General features: G+C 40.1%; 1 protein-coding gene across 1 annotated transcript; it reads right to left on the bottom strand.

Annotated features, from left to right (window-relative positions):
- Positions 1–440: 440 nt before the first annotated feature.
- On the bottom strand, positions 441–17,214 carry TNFRSF11B (TNF receptor superfamily member 11b). Its single transcript, XM_030012064.2, has 5 exons — positions 16,933–17,214; positions 7,113–7,482; positions 3,279–3,473; positions 2,739–2,963; positions 441–1,578 (listed from the first exon to the last, which is right to left on the bottom strand). Exons 1-5 carry the CDS (start codon positions 16,960–16,962, stop codon positions 1,187–1,189), a joined length of 1,212 nt encoding a protein of 403 aa, XP_029867924.1. The 5' UTR covers positions 16,963–17,214; the 3' UTR covers positions 441–1,186.
- Between the last annotated feature and the right edge of the window lie 404 nt (positions 17,215–17,618).

Genomic DNA, 17,618 nt, shown 5'->3' with positions numbered 1-17,618 from the left:
ATGATTTTTTTTTTATGTGACCTCTCCATGCTCCCTTCCTTTAAACATAGTGGCAGTATGTGAGGCTTTCCAAGCCTGTCAGGGCCGTGCATCATCTCTCCGCCATGAAATTACAAGCTGTGGTTAGGGCAAAGGTTGTGAGCTCTCCAAGAATGACACTGGGCCAAGAGGGATGCTCGGCCAAATGCATCTATGGAGTTGTAATCAGTTGTATCGCAACCGCGTGGGCCCTCTGAACTAGAACCTTTAACACTTTTTACCTTTTTACACCTGTACAGTGACCATGAAAATCCAGTGCCGGTCAATATTTACTTGGCTCACATATTAACTACTAGACCAGACAGGGAGTAGCAGAGAGCCAAGCCCAAGATAAGGCGTGAAATCCACATGGTCTGTCTTTGTTATTAGTTCCTACTTCAGAGTCAAGAGTAAAACACCAGTCAAAAAGCAAACTGAAAAATTTAATTGTTTTATAAAATAAGATTATGAAATTCTATATAAAAATCCAGCTTCTTAAATATGGTACATTCACTTCCTCACAGAATATTTAAATATTCAGGTCACATCATACACTATATTTTCACTGTATTTGAGTTAAAATCATTGGATAAATTAAAACATCCCTACCAAAAGATACCACAACTTATACAAATAAAACTAAGCAATAATACCTTTTTAAATACAAAATGTAAAGAAATTAATAACTCTTAGAGCATGCTACAAAATTTTGCCAGAAAAATATATGGGATCATTTTTGTTTAACTAGAAAATATACAGTGTGCTTCTCATTTCTCTTCCTAAAATTCAGTCTCATACAATTTCCATTTAACTTAATAAATATGTACAACAAAAATGTTTATTCTTTGAAGAATATAAATAGCAAATACTGTAGTAGAGCCTGGTCCGGCATTCTTTTCTCATCTAGTGACTATAGTGGGGCTTTTCAACTCTGAATGTGCAAAAATGCAGAATCAGGCTCTTAGTGTTATCAACAGGTTAATAGCTTTTACAAAAGTGATTTTATTAAAAAAAAAACCTCCAAAAACACTGCAAAAGACTTAGAGCTATTCCAGTCAGGCATTTCTATAAATAGTAAGACATAATGTAGGGAAACAACGTTCCAGTTTAATTACTGCTGGCAGTAATTAGGGAAAAATAGTCAGTGGAGAATGAAAAATATCTTGAATTAGACACACCTTACTTTCACTGATTTAACTTGGTTCCCTATCATTTCTAAAAAGAGTTTCTGGTATAATCTATACATTGTAAATCTGTGAAGAAACTTGATCACCTTCTTCAGACTTTGGATGGTTCGCTTTGGAAAGTGGTATGTTTTCAAGTGCTTCAGTCCATACATTAAACCTTTAATAGTGTCTTGGTCGCCATTCTTTATTCTCCACAGATTGAGAAGCTTCAGAACTTGCTCTGTAGGTTGACATAGTTTCATTGTGCGCTCGATATCTTCCTTTCCCACTTTCTTGCCTGGTAAGCTTCCCATCAGTGTGTTGAGATGTTCAAAGGTGAGGTTCGGATGGTGGCCAATATGCTTTAAGACACTATTTTCGCAAAGATCGATATCTATATAAAGCAAAAAGAAAAGAGAGGTAAGTACAATGCATTACAACTTTACCATGGCCTGCAAAAAAACTTCCAAAATTTCAAGGTGAATATTCCTTCCCAATTTTTTTTTTTACTTTTTTCCAAAAAACTCGGTCAGCAATGCTTTTTTTTAGGCTCCAATTATGAAAAGCACTTAAGAATTTAATTAACTTTGCAAATATGAACAGCCCCAAATTACAAACTTCATAGCAAGTATTTATTGCTATATGCTTGTTTCATTTAACTTGTAAAAAGTTTTGTGTATGTGATAGGACTCCTAATATTTGGTTCCACTGAATGAAAATTTTGCTCTTCTTCTTCAGAAATGTCTAGGCAAGCTTTGCTAAAATAGTCATTTTGGTTTTTGAAATATTCTAGACACTTTGCTGTCTGACGTAAGCATACATGCTAAAAAGGAGAGGGGAAAAAAAAAAACATTTCTGCAGCAATTCTCAAATCTATTCTGAGTGGACAAAACGTTGTTCAAATGTGGCGGTTGTTGATGGTGGCTTACATGAAGAGTTGGCCTGACTCTCATAAAAACCTTGGTGTTAGCATTGCAGCACTATTTCACCTTTGACACCTGTCTTGGCAGATTCAGCATGAACAAAGCGGTAAATTGGCATGACAAATAGGTACCAGAAGGGAAAAAGAAGGGAAAGCCTGTTGGTGTATTCCTCACTCCCATGCGTCCCCATTCCGTGAATAGATGCCCTAGTCTGAGCTGTCAATCTCCACTTTACAGAAAACAAATTGCACTCTCAGTTGCAGGCATCCAGCTCCCTCTAACATCAACAGCCACCGCTCAGATGTAACAGTGGGAAACATTTTCCCCACTTGATCAAAATTCTTCATACGTTGCACAGTCTCAAAAGGGGATCTTGGCTGTGACACCACACGTGCTCCAAAGGGGGCTACAAGTCTGGGAAGAATTCAGTCCTTGGCTGATGAGGAGAAGCTGAATTGTCTTCCTGTTTACCCTAGACTTCACTGTGCTTACGGTATCGATAAATCTCAGTCAGGCCCTGCAGGTCCTCCTCAGAGTATAACAAATCACCATGAGGTATTTGAACCCAACCAATTTTTAAAGTGCCATTTAGAAGGTTGCTTTTAATATACATGCTATCAAAATAAGGTACCTTGAATAATCTTCTTGACCATATCCTGTTCTTTGTTTTGCTGCTTCCATAATTTCAAAAGCTGGAAGGTCTGCTCTTGAGAACTGTGCCTTTGTTTAATCTTTTCGATATTTTCTGTGCTAACCTTTGTTCCAGGCAAACTGTCTGCTAGTATGTTCAGCCAGTTAGGTGTGAGCTGAGTAGGAACAGCAAACCTGAACAAAGCTTCCTCGCACAGGGTTACATCTGAAATGAGAAAAAGAGTATGTCAATTGTTCTGATCTGTCACCCTGCCTGCCTCAGAAAAAAAGAGCAAGCAGCAAAGATGATAAGAAGAAATGTTTAAAAAACAAACTAAGAAGCAGTCTTTATAGTGCTGCTGCTCTCTGTGCCTGAGTTCCATTTGGTCTGACCTACAATAATTGAAACTCTACTATGGCCATCACTGTAGCAGGCAAATGGCTAACAAGCTAGATATTTTTATCATAAATGCTGATACATTAATTTTAACTATAATTAAAGGTATGTTTTCAGAGCACTCTTCCTTAATAGGATACACACCTATTCCACATTTTTGAGGTGTCGTATCTGTATTTTCCTGACAGACGTTGTCACGAACTGCATTTCCCTTCAATGCTATTTTGAAACCCAGTGCACTACAGTTTGTGTGTTTTAGACAGGCTGCTTTGGATGATGTTTCATTTGAGAAAAATCCTTCTGGACATCGCTTACATACAGTGTCACTCTCAGGGGTACCTATGGAAACAGAAAAACAATGCATCCAATTACTATAACCTCAACTGTGAAAAAAAAATACAAGAATACAAAAATAAAAGAAAATATTCCTCTCCAAATTGTCATGCTTCTGCTTTTCATATTTCTGATCTATGAAGGAATCACATGTAGAAAAAAAAATATTAATTTTTAAAACCAAAAAAGTTTCTTTAAGAGAATGATGTTCCTGCTGGAGTAATAGAGTAAATAGTACTCTTACATACACTTGTTACCAACTTTAAAATCAGTAATTACTGATTAAATCAGTAATTTAGTAAAGTAATATCTTTAAATCAGTAATTACTTGAGTCTATTCAGACATTACATAATGTCTGACCTTCATCCTTCAACTGTACAAATATTCTGTAAAATAATTAAATGGCACAGGAAACTGCTTTAAATTGTACTCTGTAATATCTGCCCAGAACCTTGCTTGAATGGGTTACTTTAGTTCTAGCTAAAAATATAACCCAACTAAATACAAACTAAAGACCCTCTGAAAAGTACTTTCCCTCCTCAAATATTAAATTATACAGGAAAATAGAATTTCAGTAACATTTCTGAACTTTTTTCTGGGCTTGAATACAATATTATTAAAAGCAAAGAAAGCAAATCATACAATCTAGTAAAAATATTTAATATACATACATATGTTTTGCTTGCTGTTTTACTTTCGTAAGGCATAGTTTTACTTCAGAATCAAATATATGATACAACAGAATGACAATATATGGTTCTATCACATTGACAAAGAGGAAGAAAATTATTGTATGAAATCTGAAACAATGCAAACAGTCTAACCACCAGTGGCAGAAAAATGACAGCACCAATAACTGCTGTATATTCCCTCCTAATTCATCTTTATTCAGCCAACATTTAAGCAAGTGCCTAAAGTCTAATATCTAATATTGCATTACTGAATATGAACTTAAGCACATGCTTAAATTTTTATGGAAATAATTGGAAACTATATTTGAATAAGAAAATGCCTCCATCTAGTGTATTTTGGAAGTATTTACATGTGGATGCTTATTTTAATACTAGCTTTTAAGTAAATTTTATTTATTTGGGGCATTTCCTTAGAGAAAAGAGAGTACAAATCTGAAGTTTTCAACCACCTGTGAAATAAGGAATAATACTCGCATACACCTGACCTAGCACTTCCTTCATCAGACAAGTGAAAAAAAAAGGCCAAGTTTTTAGTTGTTGTGCAGCCGAAAAATCAGAGACCCTGTATATTGCCAAGCCTCCCAAAATCCTCTGCTTCCAGCAGCCAGCACCCAACCTGCAGCAACAGTGTCTCCCCTTGCATTTTCTTGCACAATGTGCACTGCCAGCGGCTCTGGGCTGTACAAAACTCCAGCCAACACTTGCACCTGAGCGAGCAGCAATTAGCTTTTCTGAGACATCTGAATTTTTAGCAACTTTCCCTGCTACAGACATGCTGCTGTTGTGCTCTGGCAGTCAGGAAGGGGAAGAAAGGAGAGTTCCTGCAAACAGCACATCGTTCTGCTCAGAACTTCCCATATAACCTTTGCAGCACAAGAGGGAAATAAACCGGGTAATACATCAGCGTTCTCAGGGTTGAGCAGAAAGCCACCTCCCAGCTTTGCCAGCTTCTTTGCTGCTTATCTGGCCGCTCTTGTTCAGGGCACAAACCGCCGCAGCCCAGCCACCCTTCCGCCGCTCCCTCCAATTCGCCTGGAATCCCCCATTCTCCTCAGGGAAACCACAGCCGCTGCCGGGGAGATAGTGCTGCCTCGTAGCAGCACTGCTTCCCCAGCGCGTTGCGGCTAAAAACTCTGCCATGTACAGGGCCGACCACGGCAGAAAGGAACAAAACCTTAATCTGCACTCACAAAAGGGGACTACCAAAGTAAAGTGATCTGCCCAACGTAATCATGAGCGACTGGCAGTGGGGAAACAGATTTCTAATGCTTTAAGCTTTGAATAAGACACTGGACCATAACATCTCCCTGTGTGGCAGTGGAAGCATATTTTTCTACACTTAGGTTTTATTTCACCTGAATTTACATTGTTACAAAGTTCAAGGCTATCATATGGCAGAAAGCAGGACTACAGTGTGGTCCATGCTTATTAAATTTTTAGTCGATGCCTCACCTCAAAAACTGACTATTGACACAGGGGGATGCAATTATTTTTACAATGTTTTCATTCCTTGTTTGAGGTCTGCTTGGGTTTAGCTGGTTTACTCTGATGGTCTTTTGGAAACCAACTTTCCAATATATTACACGACGCAACAATTTATCTTCTTCCAAAGTTTGTTTCATTTTGAACTGAGGGATTCAAATTTGCCTGCCATGGTTTCACTGTGCTCACAGGGATGCAGCAGGCTGGTTGCTCAGGCAATTTATACTTCTTTGTTCATCTCCCAAACGGGCTTTCTGAGAACTTTGTTTCTGGCCCCTTTTGACTTGCTGCTGAGGTACAGTGGAACCTCATTAACCCAAGCCCCTGGGTATAACGATTTAGGTTAATGAAGGTTTATAATATGGAAATGCGGTACCTGCCAGCGGAAATGCTTAACAGTGGCAAGGGCGTCAGGGTAATGCTTAGTTAACCAATTACTCAGGGACTAGTGAGCAGCTACAGCAGTGACATTACTCCTTACGTCAAAGTTATTCTCCAACGAGATGTTCATAATCCAAGAAAGGACTCCCAACCTGTCATTCAGCATAGCTTTAAAATGTACAGGCCAGCCCTTGTGTTTCTCACTGTATATACGTAATTCCTAGGGAAGTAATTCTGTAGTCTGGAGATTGGTTGTCTACGGGTTTCAGCCTGAGATGCTTTGATTTTCCGTATTTCCTTCCTCTTCTCCAGGCAGTTATCAATCTCTGGTACAATGACAGCTTACAATTCTTTCAGGCTGTATTAAATACCAGAGCTAAACTGGGCCATGACATTTGCCAAATGATAAATGATGTATTTTGTTTTGAGAGAAGAACTTATTATTGGTTTAACAATTTATGTTGTCTTAAATGAAGAATACACTCCACTGAAAAGCATCGCTTCGCTCTGTATCCCCACCAGACATACAGCACAATGCCAGCCTGCTTGACAAAGAAACAGTTGTTTGTTTGATAATAGTAACAGTTTCCCTAAGAGTTCCACTTAGGATGCTGTTAATTAATTATTACCACATATTGCTGTGATGCTAGAGCTATATTAATATTGTTATAATTATACACTCAGTGTCAAACACGTAGTGCTCCTGGTGTTTGTCAAGATATACAGTTGCTTGCAACAGCAGATTTCAAAATGAAAAACATTATTATTTATCATATACACAAATACTACATTCCAGATAATGTTCCTTTAAAAGATGCAATCCATCATGTTTCTCATTAGAGTGCAATTTGCTACATTTGCTACTGCCATTAAGTTATATATTACAGTAGGAGCAGGGTATTCCACTGAGAAATGTTCCTTTGGCTACAGTCCAAATGATGCAGACTAGGAACAGGTTCAATTGGCTTTACAATTTACTGTCCTATAATTTCATCTGGACGAGCCTCTTTCCTAATCTTGTAACTGCCACAAGTCGTCGATGTGTGGCAGAGCTTTAATTAAGTCTGTGTGTTGACAAGCAGTACATACCTGGCTGTGCAACGCCGAATCCGGGAGGACACTCCTTGTGCTTTAAACAAAACTCGAGCTCCAGGTATCTGCCTTCGACGCACTCACAGATGCGTTTCTGTGTGCTGGTGCACTCCTGCTTGATGTACTGCAGCTCTTTGCAAACGGCGCTGCAGTACTGGCATTCATCGTTACTGTTCCACTCTTCGGCGTAGTACTGATCCGGACACGGGGCACACTGCGTCGGGCTGGTGGCTGTACAGTGCTGCTTTACGTAGCTCCCAGGAGGGCACTGGTCACACAGCAGTTGACGAGATGTCCCTGGGTCGTAGTGGGGATACTTGGGCGGAGAGTCGTCCTGGATGGTCCACTTAATAGAAATGTCCAAGAGCTAGCAACAGGAAAATAAAACATTGCTCGCTTTAGTTCTGGGGAGCACCGTGGTCACAATGAAACCTACATTTTAATGAGTTTATGAGTCTAATCATGTCGCTACCTTCAAAAAAATGTTTGCGTTAGGAATTTATAAAATATTAGCCAGCTTCCGGACTCTCCCATGTCTATCTTCGAATGGGAAAATTTTAGGATCTTATCCAGCAAATCTTCCCAACGAAAGCATTTCCTTGTTCTTCCAGAGATGTAGATCCTGTTCTTCTCCCATTTACACCCTTGTAATATCACTGGGCAATGATCTTTTACCGCCTGGCACCAGAGAACCTGGCCTATTAGTTTCATGCGATGCACAGCAAGGTGGGGATTATGCACTCCTGTGCTCTTAAGTATCAAGTACTTCAGATGCAAAAGAAATGGTATCTGAGCATACAAATCTGAGCAGTGTACTGCACCATTACCACAGATACCTTTAAAGGTGACTCCTTATAGTATTTCTTTTTACCAGCAACGAATGGCCAGAACAACATAGGTTACTTTTTAATGCCTTCCATTTAATCTTGCACTGAAATGCAGCAGCTCTGGGGATAAAACGTGGCAGCTATGTCAAGTATGAAGATGCAGCTTCAGACAGAGGTAAAGAATGCTGCAGTTTATGAAGGGTACATTAAGGACTTAATTGCACAAGCTGGAAGAGGCCAGTCTAATGCTTTCAATTCCTATCTAAAACCACAGGCCTACAGCTGTCCTGAGGACCTGGTTCAGTACTGGCACACGTCATGACTGCTACGCTCCTTCTGCTTCCTGCAACAGTCTGCTTTGCTGGTGCAATTTGGGTTCTAGCAACCTGAGATGACCCTGCCCTTCTGCACAGACAACCTCCATATGGCATCATTTTGGTCTTGTAACTGAAAATCTGGTTCTGTGATTCCACCAGCCTATTAAAAAGAAATAACTCTTGGGTTTACTCTCTACGTACCACCCCAAGCCCCACAGGGTCCACTGGCAGCTCACTCTCCCCACTGAAAACCTGGCTCTGTCCCAGCACTGCATGACCAATGTGTCGCTTCTCTTCTAAAACCTGGACATTTTATAAAGATGAAGTAAACTCACTCTGAATGAAGATTTTTTTCCTATGTATCCATTCAAATTACAGATCCAACTGACTTGTCTTTGTTGCTATTTTAATCCCAGTCAGCTAATACAGAGTTGCCAATTCAATTTCAAGAAGGTATTTTTCCTCTTTTCCAATGCAGATGTCCCCAAAGTGTAAGTGGAATTAACTCTTTTTATTCATTTAGACGCTATACTTCCTAAAGAGGCTTCATTTAAGGGCCTCACTTCTGCCACAGCATGGCACTTCTTAAGTGATAGTCTTATTAAGGTTGGAAAGGACAATTTAATTGTTCATCTGCATTAACACAAGTCACAGCATTTGCACCAAGTAATATTAGGTGCCTAAATTAGGAACTCTTACTGCTTAAGAAAATATTCTTAAGTGCATTCTTCTGTTGCCTATGAATCCACTTTTATACAGCTATTCTTAGACAGGCTAAAGAATGAAATGCAGATCGTACGGATATTCCCTACAGCCTCTTCTAGTTACCCTTGACTAAGTCCTGTAACTTGTCCGATCCGTGATTTCTACAGGTGGAGACCCCACTTTTTCTTGTGGTCTCAATGCATAATCTTTTCCATTGTGAGAAATTCCTTATTAGTCATTGAAGTTTGATGTACCGCTCCATTTTTCTTAAATGACTGGATCTGTTCCATGAGAACTATTTAACAAGAGGGTGCAGCACATTTTTTAATAGTGAATGGCTTTCCATTGATGAAAAATGCACCAACCCTTGGTAAATCTACAGCTATTACTCTAGCAATAAGGAAGTCCTGGTAATCCCATTAATTGTTGATGTGAACAGTCAGGTTTTCTTCTACATTTTTTATTCAGTAATAGATAATACAGCATCCCAGAGTCCAAGACTTGCATGGACACACGCGTTCCCTTCGCAGAACATAAGAAACTGCAACATGCAGTACATGCGCTACAAAGACAAGCATCAACCCACATTTCATGCAGATGTCTGTGGGAACACAAGACAATACCCAACATAGATGAAAATCTGACACTGTGAAAATGATTAGGGACAGCAACCAGACATCTGGGCAGCAAGTCCTTGTGCAGAAACGCCAGTTTTCCTGCTCTACAATGCACAGCTCACAGCAAATCCCAAGATGTCACTGCAGCAGAACCTGCTCCTCTGGGTCATGCCTCTGCCCTTGGTGACACATTTTCACGTGCTGAACGGTTAGGTGGACCATTTCATGACTGCTCAACTCCCCTCTGCAACATGCAGGAGCAACAACAAGATTCTTCTCTATTTTCCTTACTCAACCATTTACATTGGAAATCATATATAAGGCAAGTGAGAAGTTTTGCTGCAGGGGATGATTCAGGATTAAAAATAATTCAAATTCAATAATCAGGGTATGAGAGCATGGGGTTTTGTAGCGAAAAATGGAGGCACTTGCTTCCTGAAGAACCTACAGCTATGTGAAGCAAGCTGATAAAAATTGAAAACAATTCAACACAATTTGAGAGGAACTGATTTAAAAGATTGAAAAAAAAAAATACTTGAACAATATGTGTGTGAGACCATGTGAAGTTTTGCCCTTGGAAGTACCATAACTATTAATGGCAACCATAATACTATTAATCTAAATGAGCATAACCAATAAGCATAATAATAGGATTAATAAATCAGCATCACTAAAAGGACAATTGGTCTTTGCATTTTATTTTTTCTTTGTGTTTTTAAAAGAAAAGAGCATCACACCTGTCTTCCCTTCTTTCCCAGAAGCACACATTTTGTAGCCGCAGTAATCCATCAATCAGTGACTGAGCCGTATGTATGCAGGATCCAACTCTTATTTAGTAAACAATTATGACAAAAGATTCTTCAGTCAAACTAAAGCTATATATGCAATCAATATCTCAGTATTTTACCAGAACATTTTATACATAATTTTCAACATACAGCTAGATTACTATTACTGTTTGACTGCTATGATCCTACTAGTACAGTGAGCTGTGCAACTCATTGCCACAGGACATTGTAAATGGTTGAGTTCAAAATGTTACTTGACATAGTAATGGAAGAAAATAATAAAGGGCTATCAAACATAAACATCATCTTTTGATCAGGAAATCCCAAACCACAAATTTCTGGAGTCTGGAGGAGTGTTTTGGAAAAATATCACTCTTTTTCTGCCTTTTCCTTCCATCTCCTCTATGCATCAGTTATCAACCCCTGCCATAGACAGCATATGAGGCTTTTTAGGGCATTTTTTTCTGGATTATTTTTTTCTTAGACACAGTACAGCCATTAGAATGTTGTTAAGTACATTTCTAGACTCCAATCCCCAATACCACACTTCTTCATAAGACTACTGTAAGCGCCTTAAGAATACTTAAGAGAATACATCTGCAAGATTGTCTTTTATGCATACTGAAAACACCTAGCACACATGAGTATTCTGAATATTCATATGCAACCTGAAAATCAGAAGTTATCTCTGAACCTACATTAAGTGCCAAAGTAAAGCAATCTGTTTGTCAGAAGTTTTGCAGAAATACAGGAAGAATGGTAGAAGGTCATTAAGTATAATTTTTACTAATTTTACTGCAGCAACTTGGCACAAACAGAATGAAAAGACTCTTCTTGTCCCCCAGCTCACAGAATAAGCTAAAGGGGAACGTCACTAAATTGTCCTTTCTCCTGGCCTAAGACACACTGAATTCGTGCTTACATTAGCAAGTTGGATCACCTGTTACAGCAGAGTTGTAGAGCAAAACAATGGTGCCGCGCACCTGACATCCACGTTATGCGTGATTCAGAGGGGATATTTTGGACTAACTTCAGTTGGCTGTCATGGACTGAGCGTGCATTAGTGCTTAAAGTACATCTGGTGCATCTCTGGAGTCTGTCTCTGGATTTACTTTCATCAATCCAGTTTACTTTTGTAAATCCACTTTGTGCACTCCAAGTCTGCTCTGATGTGCAAACATAAAATACAGTAAATAAGGATGATCAGGAAAGGCCCTTCAAAAGCATGTTCCAAAATCAAATTAAAATAGTAATTAAATGCATTTTATGTCATTCCTGACATTTCTCCTCCTAAACTATGCTATGACTAACTTGGTAGCAGATTCTCAGCCACATAAAACCTCTGATTGACCTGGATGCCTGTACTTAAATGTGGGCTATGTACTAAACACCTGAATCTCTGCTGTAAGAAACAGCACTATCTGAGCACATGAAAATGCTGTGATCAGAACTTACTAGTTCTGAACACTGGTCTTCCCAAAAGCTTCATAGAAAGCAGGATTTCTCCCATAATCGTGCTGGCACTGGCCTGTTTTGCTCTTGCTGGAAAAGAAGGCATGTTCCAGTTTGAAAGGAGGAAGAAACTAGAAGTCTGGCTTCAGTTAACTGGAATCAGAAGTAGGAGTAATGAGCACGTTCACCCTTTAACCCTTAAAAAACCAATGCTGGTGTCTATCAGTGCTACTACACTTGGCCAAAGTCATGATCTGGCATTAAGAAGATTGCGTAAAATTCTGTTCATCCGTGTTTAGGAAAGGTTAATTCAGGCTGGGAGAGGTACACAGAAAGTTTAGAAGGAACTGGAGAGCTTCATCTTGAAGAGCATCTTGACTTGTTCAATAGCTTGGCAAGTCAAAACAGTACCTATAGATTCAGTACAGAAAGACAGTGAACACACAGAGAGAGAAGAACTTTCTCCGTTAAAGGATAATGCTAGCAAATGAAAAGGGGATTCTGTCATCAGAGGAAGTTTGGGAACAGCCTTTTACTGAGAAGCAGGTGCAAGATACCCAAGTAGTTTAAATATAGCTCTCAATGCATTTCTGAAAGCAAATACGCCATTTGGTTTCCTGGAAGAGCTGGAGAACAGACTGAAAACATCTAGGCAGTTTCTTTGAATTTTAAATCCTAAGCAAATCCTTTATATTCCAACACCAATGGAAGCCAACGATACTCAGTATCTTGTTCATCTCAACGAATTAACTGTTAGTCTGATTCAGAGTGCACTCAACTGCAAAATGTTTTCCTAGTGGTAGTGAAATGCAAGGTTCAATTTAAAAAAAAACAATCCCAAAGGTTGGGTTTTTTTGTTCTATGAGTATGAAATGCTATCAGTAACAAAATGATTACAACAGAACAAAACCAAAACAAAATCTAGTATCATTTAACTACCTCTATCAACCTATTGGGTGAAATTCAGTTCTAGTGTCATGGGCTCAGTTCTGAAAGGACTGAATAACTCAGTCCTCATCCATCTCGCCAAATCCTGGGTACCTCTCAGGATGGCTGCCTCTGTGTGAGGAATTGGGATGAACTGTAAATACTGAAATACAAGTCTAGTGTAAGTCTGTGTCATGCAAGTAAATACTGAGAACTTATTCAATGAGTTACCCAAGGTTAAAAAGCAATTCTTTGATTATGTCATTCAACACGTTAGGCCTGAAGCTATATTTTTCCATACCATCTTTATGTCAGCATACACAATGCTAACATAAAAGGCCTATGCAGTCCATTTATTTGAGCCCTTAGAAGATGCTTTTGAAAGAGAAATAATGTGATTGTAAAATTTCATTTCAGATCTTGGGCATGAAAAAAGTACATGCCCTTTTCTTTCATCTTTAAATGTAAGGCAAAGAGCCGCTTGCTTTTTCTTGTTGAATTAAAATGAACTGGAAGACAAAGCACATAAAGCAAAAATCCTTCAAGCATCATCCCCTTAAATCACTGCTTTGTGAGAGAAAAGAAAGTGGCTTTTCAGCATATGAAAATATTATTATATAGCTTGGCTTTGTGGTTTTGGGTTGTAGACCAAAGGAGAATGTTTAATTTGCTGAGAAAGATAAATCTGTTTCTGTTTTGCATTCCACAACTATTCCGAAGCATATTTTCCTGCGTGATAAATAATCATTCAAAGCATCTGTCAGATTGCTCCTAGTGTTTGCATTGGGTTCAAAATAAAACCTCACAACTCTCCTACTTTGCTTTCTACACAAAGTATTTGGACAAAGCTAAGGCAGGAGGCCTTCACTTAACCCTCAGCCCTTAGGCAGAATGCCTCACTGAAATCATGTACAGACCCCAGAGAAATCCCAGTGGTGAAATATAGCACTGAACGATATTAACAAGGTCCTCCTAATCACTAGCATCAAATCAAAACAGTATCTCTAGATCCAGTACATGACAGTGTCATGCTGGATCAGATCCATGGCCATCTATTGCAAATAACCATTGTAAAATATTTGTCATCTAGGGAGAAAGGACTCCCATCCATCTAGGAGATACTCAACTCTCACCCTCCCCACCTTGCTGCACTGGGGTTCCCCATGCAATCACTGAATTCAACCTCTTTGCGCCAACAGCTATGCAGCACTGCTTACACTGTGAGTTGCTGCAGGCTCACTTACAGCACAGCCCAGACAAAGTGCCTTTCGGCAGACCGCAGCTGAGCGTCAGGTACACAACGAAAGCTAAAATGGAGTCGTTTTCGCTGGTTTGAGTTTAACTTATAAAGCTGTGCCACCATTCTGCCAACAGCTGCAACGCAATCCACTCACTTTGGACATAATGGGACCTACGTTTGTATGGCAGATGCTTTATAAAGTGGAGGCTGCTCTTTTACATAATGAATATAACTAGTGACTCTCCGGAGCCACCTGTATTTGAAACTGAGGCTAACAACCACTGTTTTCATTTCTCTGTCAGTAAAGCAATATGTCAACAATACAAATCTCGTAGAGACTTTGTGAGGCACCATTAGTTGTCATTCACAAAGCAATTTAGGGGTCTAAACTATTGTTTCATTTTCAGTGGTAGGAAAATGACATTCAGCTGAAGAGCAGGTTTACATCTTATCAAAGAAGTGCTAAACTGAAAGTCTTCGTTTATATGAGTTACATTTGCCTTGAAGCTTGTGGAGGGAGAAAGCAGAAAAGACTAACCAGCTTCTCACCAAAAGATGTATCTTCTCCATAACTCATATTTTGGAACATTACTCACCAGAGTGACAGCAAGATTTAGAGCTAACCCAAACCTGGGATGTTACCACCATGGCTACAGTCTGCCTTGGCACTGAACAGAATTACTACCAACTGACCATCTAGCTAGAGAAACAGTATGTCCAGTATTATGTGCAAACAGGTGTTTTTCTCCAGGAACACCATCAGAGTAGTAAATCTAGTAGCATAAAAGTTAAATACAGAAGGAACAAAATTAAAGTTTCTGTGAGATTTGACCAGTGGGTGCTATTTAAATTGTGACGATATCTTTTAAAAATTCTTCTGGTAACCTTGGTGTTTTATTTTTAACCAACACACATGCAGACAGACAGAAAGAAAGTCAGACAGAAAGATAACTCCTACCCTCGCGGGCTGCAAAGCCACTGCTGCCTACACACAGCAAACCCAACAGGCAGGCCAGAAAAAGCATGTCACATGCGCCCAGAGATCCAAAATAGAGAAAGGTCAAGTTTAAGGGTCAAGATAGTTACGTGACAAGTAACGAGATCCAGCTCTGGGGAATTTCTTTCAATTCAGTCCGATTTCATAACGCTTGTCTGTATGTAAGCAGTTTTAGTGTTCCAGCAAACAACACGTACATGCATGCACCACCACAGCAGGTCCCCTTTCTGAAACCTTAGCAAAGAGGCCAAGGCTGAAAGTACATCATGTCCGAAGAGTCTTTTTTAGCTATGGTGTCTCCAAACTAGGTTTAAGGTATGTGAGCCAAACATACGTAACTTTGAACTGCTGTTGTGCCTCCTACAAGTGTTCTTATAAAACAGGCACTAAAACGTTTTTTTCTGAGCTCCAGCACATCTGACATTACTTAAACTTCACTGATAGTACTTAAACTTCACAATAACTTCAAATAAATTGCTTTTAAATAATAAAGAGAGTTGAATGATGAAGCTCTGGTATGTACTTCTGCCACTGGTGTATTTCAGCTCCAAGATTCATCTGCCAGAAGATTATGCTGAACTTCACCAAACGCTGTTACTTTATAAGAGAACATGAACAGACACATTACATTTACTCAAAATACTGATGTGATTGTTTTATGACAGCCACAGATAAGAAGCCAAGATGATAACAGGCTACTGCTGAAATTCCCAGATTAACTTCCCGTGCTTTCATGCAGACAAAGAAGACACAACATCATACATGAGATGAAAAAGTTGTCCTGTGTTTCAATTTGCTGACCACGAGCCTGACAATTTTTGCTTCCCTTGCAGCATTAATTACATTGGGTTTGTTTCTCAAAAAGCTCTTTCAGAAAGTTGTACAGAGAGTAATAAACATGCATTACTCATCGGATCCTGGAAATCTCGTTGCATTTATAAAGCGCTTTCAAAATAAATGGATCTCAGTTCTAATGCTCTGCCACAACATTAATGCCACTGTACTCAACAAAACAACCCAGGAGCAAGTTACTGTGCAGGCATGCATAACAGCCTGCTCTGAATATTATTTTTAATGGTTTTCATTGAATGTTTTTTTATCCAAAAGATGAATAGCCTCCAAATAGATGTTAAACAGTATCTGTCTGTACGCAGGTTTTAATTAATCTGACATCATATACAATTTCATACGGCTAAATGGATTAAATGACATTTTGAAGGATTTACTGCACTGCTAACATCTCTAAATTTACATCTGGAAGTATCTTGCTAAATCACCGAGTAAACAAAAACTTATTAAAGCAGGGGCTTATACCAGATTTAATAACACAACTTTTTCTGTAATAGCTACAGACATAGCTACTAATACATCACTTTCTTGCACACGAAGCTGAATTTTCTAAGCCAAAACAAGCACCACGCACGTGTGCTTTTTTTTTTCTGGAGTTCACAGTGTTTTTCCCGGGTAAGAAAGCCAGCCCAGTATCTGAGATACTGACCAGTGCCACTGCAGCAGAGATTACACAGGCAGGGATGGAGCTTTTGTAAATCATAACCAAACATCTCAGACTACAGTTTCTAAATTCATCCCTAGATACAGTGTTTTGTGTCAGCTCGGTATGATGAAGCCTTACAAAAGGAGAGAGGAAGATAGGAAAAAAGGCAAAAGAAAAGCAAATCATGTCACTACCTTAAGAATGGGATGAAAATCCCTGCTGCCTCCCTGGAGCTGGACATGTCCCTCGCACTCCAAACCTCACCGGGAAAGCTCGGCGTGATGAAATGAAAAGGGTTTACCGAGAAAACGGAGAGAAGGCAAAACGCCCTCCAAAACCGGAAAAACCCAAACAAACAAAAAAACCCAGAAGAAAAGCCGTATGTCTTTACAGCCTGATCTCTGAAGCTGTAATGCATCTTAAAGCCTATCTACCTCTCTGAAGGGACTTACCACAAGCGTGCAGCACAGGAACTTGTTCATTGTGGTCGGTGGAAGAAACCTCAGCGAGCTGGGAAATCAGGCAGAGAGTCAGCTCCCGCTCCAGTCTCCTAGCAGCCTGCTTACATCCCCCAACATTAAAGACACGATATATATATAGTCCCGGTGTAACAGGAAGCTTTGGCTCAGCTTTGATCACTCATCCCCTACCATGACCAAACTTTTCTCTTTCGCGCGCTCTCTCCCCCCCCCCCCCCCCCTTTTTTTTTTTTTTAAGGAACCTGTAAAACTTGATGACTTAATGGAACCCTTTGAGTGCTGTAACCACAGACTGGAAAATGCAGGAGGGAGTGTCAGGGGCTGGCCAGGGGAGGGTTTAATTGGGCTCTGGCTGGCTGGCTGGCTGGCTGTCCCCCCTTCCTCCCCCCTGAGCAGCCGGCTTGGAGGGGACACCCGCGCCCCGGGGACAGCAGCAGCCCCCTCGCCGTCCCAGGCTCACGGGAGACACGGTTAAAAACCACTGCTGGGGGCTGAGCCCCAGGGCCCGGCGGCAGCACAGCCGCCCGCCGGCAGGGCCCCCGAGCCCGCCCGGGGCTGCCATTTCCCGGGGAGGAAGAGGGCTCCTTTCGGCTCCGCTCCCCGGCGGTTTCCAGAAGAGGGGCTGACTGGAAAGCAAAGGCCAGGGAGGGGGAGGCTGA

Source organism: Aquila chrysaetos, chromosome 4 (assembly GCF_900496995.4).
Source record: "Aquila chrysaetos chrysaetos chromosome 4, bAquChr1.4, whole genome shotgun sequence".
NCBI lineage: Eukaryota > Metazoa > Chordata > Aves > Accipitriformes > Accipitridae > Aquila > Aquila chrysaetos.
This window is presented reverse-complemented; position numbering and strand designations above follow the sequence as displayed.